General features: G+C 46.2%; 1 protein-coding gene across 1 annotated transcript in view; it reads left to right on the top strand.

Moving 5' to 3' along the window:
- The window catches only part of LOC113807659 (ionotropic receptor 93a), an 11,082-nt gene that overhangs the window by 5,676 nt on the left and 2,906 nt on the right, over nt 1-2,500 (top strand). The window contains exons 7-9 of the mRNA XM_070115431.1: nt 302-453; nt 648-948; nt 1,616-1,774. Coding sequence (XP_069971532.1) covers nt 302-453; nt 648-948; nt 1,616-1,774 — 612 coding nt within the window. The remainder of the gene's footprint in view (nt 1-301; nt 454-647; nt 949-1,615; nt 1,775-2,500) is intronic.

The raw sequence follows: 2,500 nt of genomic DNA on the forward strand, positions 1-2,500 counted from the left end.
GAAAGCGCCTTTACAGTCCCTACAGGTAGTTTACGCCGAGCAGACAATGTGTACAAACACATAATAATCAACGAATGCTTGGTTAGCTGCTGGGCTGATAATGACAAATACGTTATATCACGGCAATTAAAAGACCATCATAAATTGTACGTGGAAAGAAGTAAATGTGTTCAGGAACACACATGTGAGCATCACAATAATGCTACAAACCTTTGAGCGTAGCCTCTGTAGTCGCAGAAGTATTTCCCATTTCCCTCTGGAACGCAAGGCTGGACGCACTATATAACCCCCCCCCCCGCAGGAGAGCTGCTTCCTGATCTCCTCCGCCGCCGAACTCCCGCAGTGGCAGTCGCTCGCCCTCCCGTTCACGCCCTACGTGTGGGTGGGCGTCGTCGTCGCCTTCCTCTGCACTTCGCCCTTTCTCTTCTGGCTGGCCAAGGGCGGCGAGGCGAGGTGGGTAGGGGAGGGGTGTGTGTGTATGTGTGTGTGTGTGTGTGAGAGAGAGCACATATTGTCCGTGCACATACATCTGAATGGACATAAATAATTTCAGTCACAATCCTATTAAGAGAAAAGACAAGTAATGCCAAACAGTAGTGCGCATGTCAAATGAACGCATTCGTGAGCAGTGGCACCCCCCTCCCCAGAGGAGAGAGCTTCCGGCGGCTGGACGACTCGTTCCTGTGCGCCTGGGGGATCCAGCTGCGCGAGCCCCAGACCTTCTTCCCCTCGTGCACGTCGACGAGGATTCTCCTGGCATCCATGTGGCTCTCCTCCGTCATCCTCACCATCGCCTACTCCTCCCACCTGACGGCCTTCCTCACCATCGCGAGGCGGCCGCCCGTCCTCCAGACCTTCAAGGAGCTGTACGAAGCGAACATCGAAGTTGCCAGCATCGGCGAGTTCTTCAACGTGTCCATGGCGGCCACCGGGAACTACTATCTCCAGGTAGGACTTCGTTGCCAGGCGCGGACACACGAGGCCAGATAGGAGGACACGCACAGTTGCCTCCGCCCACACCTCGTACACCTACATGCGGTGGACAATGAAAACGAGAACCCTGAGATTGCTTACATTTTTGTACTGCTTACGGCTTGAATGTACAAGAGTCAGTGCCATTAGAAACGTTACTTTGCCAAGTTTAGAATTTGCTTTCATTCACCAGTATTTCATTCATCACAGTGTTTATGTATAGATGAGGCTTTGAGATGACTGGCAATTCATAACCAACGTTAGCGATGTTTTACATATGTTTCAATACTTTGATCTGAATTCTGTATCAGAGCAATCTTGTTTCAAAAGCATTGGTGCCACAATGTGGGAGACATAACGACGTGGGAAAGTCCTATGTCCAACAAAGGTTTTTAAAAAACCGAAAGAATATAACAGAACCTTATGCTCTAAACTATAAAAGTCTAAAATAGCACGAGATTGTAAACACTGAGTTCCCGCTCCTTCCGTCCAACGGAAACCGGTGTACTTGGTATGAGTGCAGGCAACTGCACACTGTATGTGTGTGCGTGTGTGTGTGCAAGAGATATATTGAAAGCATCCCTTGCACTGTGTAGATATCAGATGCTCCTTTAATACAGACATAAATCTCTCTTCCGACCAGGGCCTGACAGAACGGTATTCCGTATACAAAAGCTTTGAAGAGGCTTCGGTGTATGTGAAGCTCGGGAGAGAAGCTTTCATATCGGGTCGAAAGAATCTGGAATATCGCATCAGCACGCAGATCTTCTCATCCGGGAGGCCCACCTTGACAGTGATGAAGGTCTTGTGACGCGCCGCATAGCAAGCCCATCTCGGGGGGGAAAGAAATCCGCATTTCACCTCAGTCTTCGATTCGACATTTTTTCTAATGCTTCTCATTTGACGCTAAATACTTACTTTCACAAATGTTTTGTATTTCAAAACTTTCATACAGTATTGCTATTGTTTCACCACTTTATTATTATTATCATTATTTTAAAGAGACTTGGGAAATCGGGGTGCTCCCGAGTCAAGGGCGAGTGAGTTGCCAGTTCTCATTTTCTGAGACTGGATGTAGTATATTTTAGATTCTATTGTAAGTGCAAATTCAAATACGTACTTGTCCACTCTACCTTGATTTCTGCCTGTCTTTCACACCTCACTGGCGCGTAGTTCACATTCCACGGAGACTTCTCAATGGGGACTTCTTCATGTTTCGTAATTTACTTTTCACCTTTCAAGGATTCTGTTTTTCATATCGTCAATAGAACCTCAAACAACCTACCCACCTCACCCACCATTAGTGTAATGAGGGTTTGTTATTTGCTGACTAGGATTTCAAGTAATTTTTTGCAACTCCAGGAAGTGTCATGGCGTCTGTTTTGGTGATTGTTTAATGAAAATATAACTATTCAAATAATTACTTTCCATCCTTTTTGAATACTGAAAAGACCAAAATGATCGACCATTTGCACAAACCATCCGTAACTTTTGTGACGTCATCAAACTAAACTCCATGTGTTTTTTT

The sequence above is a fragment of the Penaeus vannamei genome, chromosome 37 (genome assembly GCF_042767895.1).
Source record: "Penaeus vannamei isolate JL-2024 chromosome 37, ASM4276789v1, whole genome shotgun sequence".
NCBI classification, from domain to species: domain Eukaryota; kingdom Metazoa; phylum Arthropoda; class Malacostraca; order Decapoda; family Penaeidae; genus Penaeus; species Penaeus vannamei.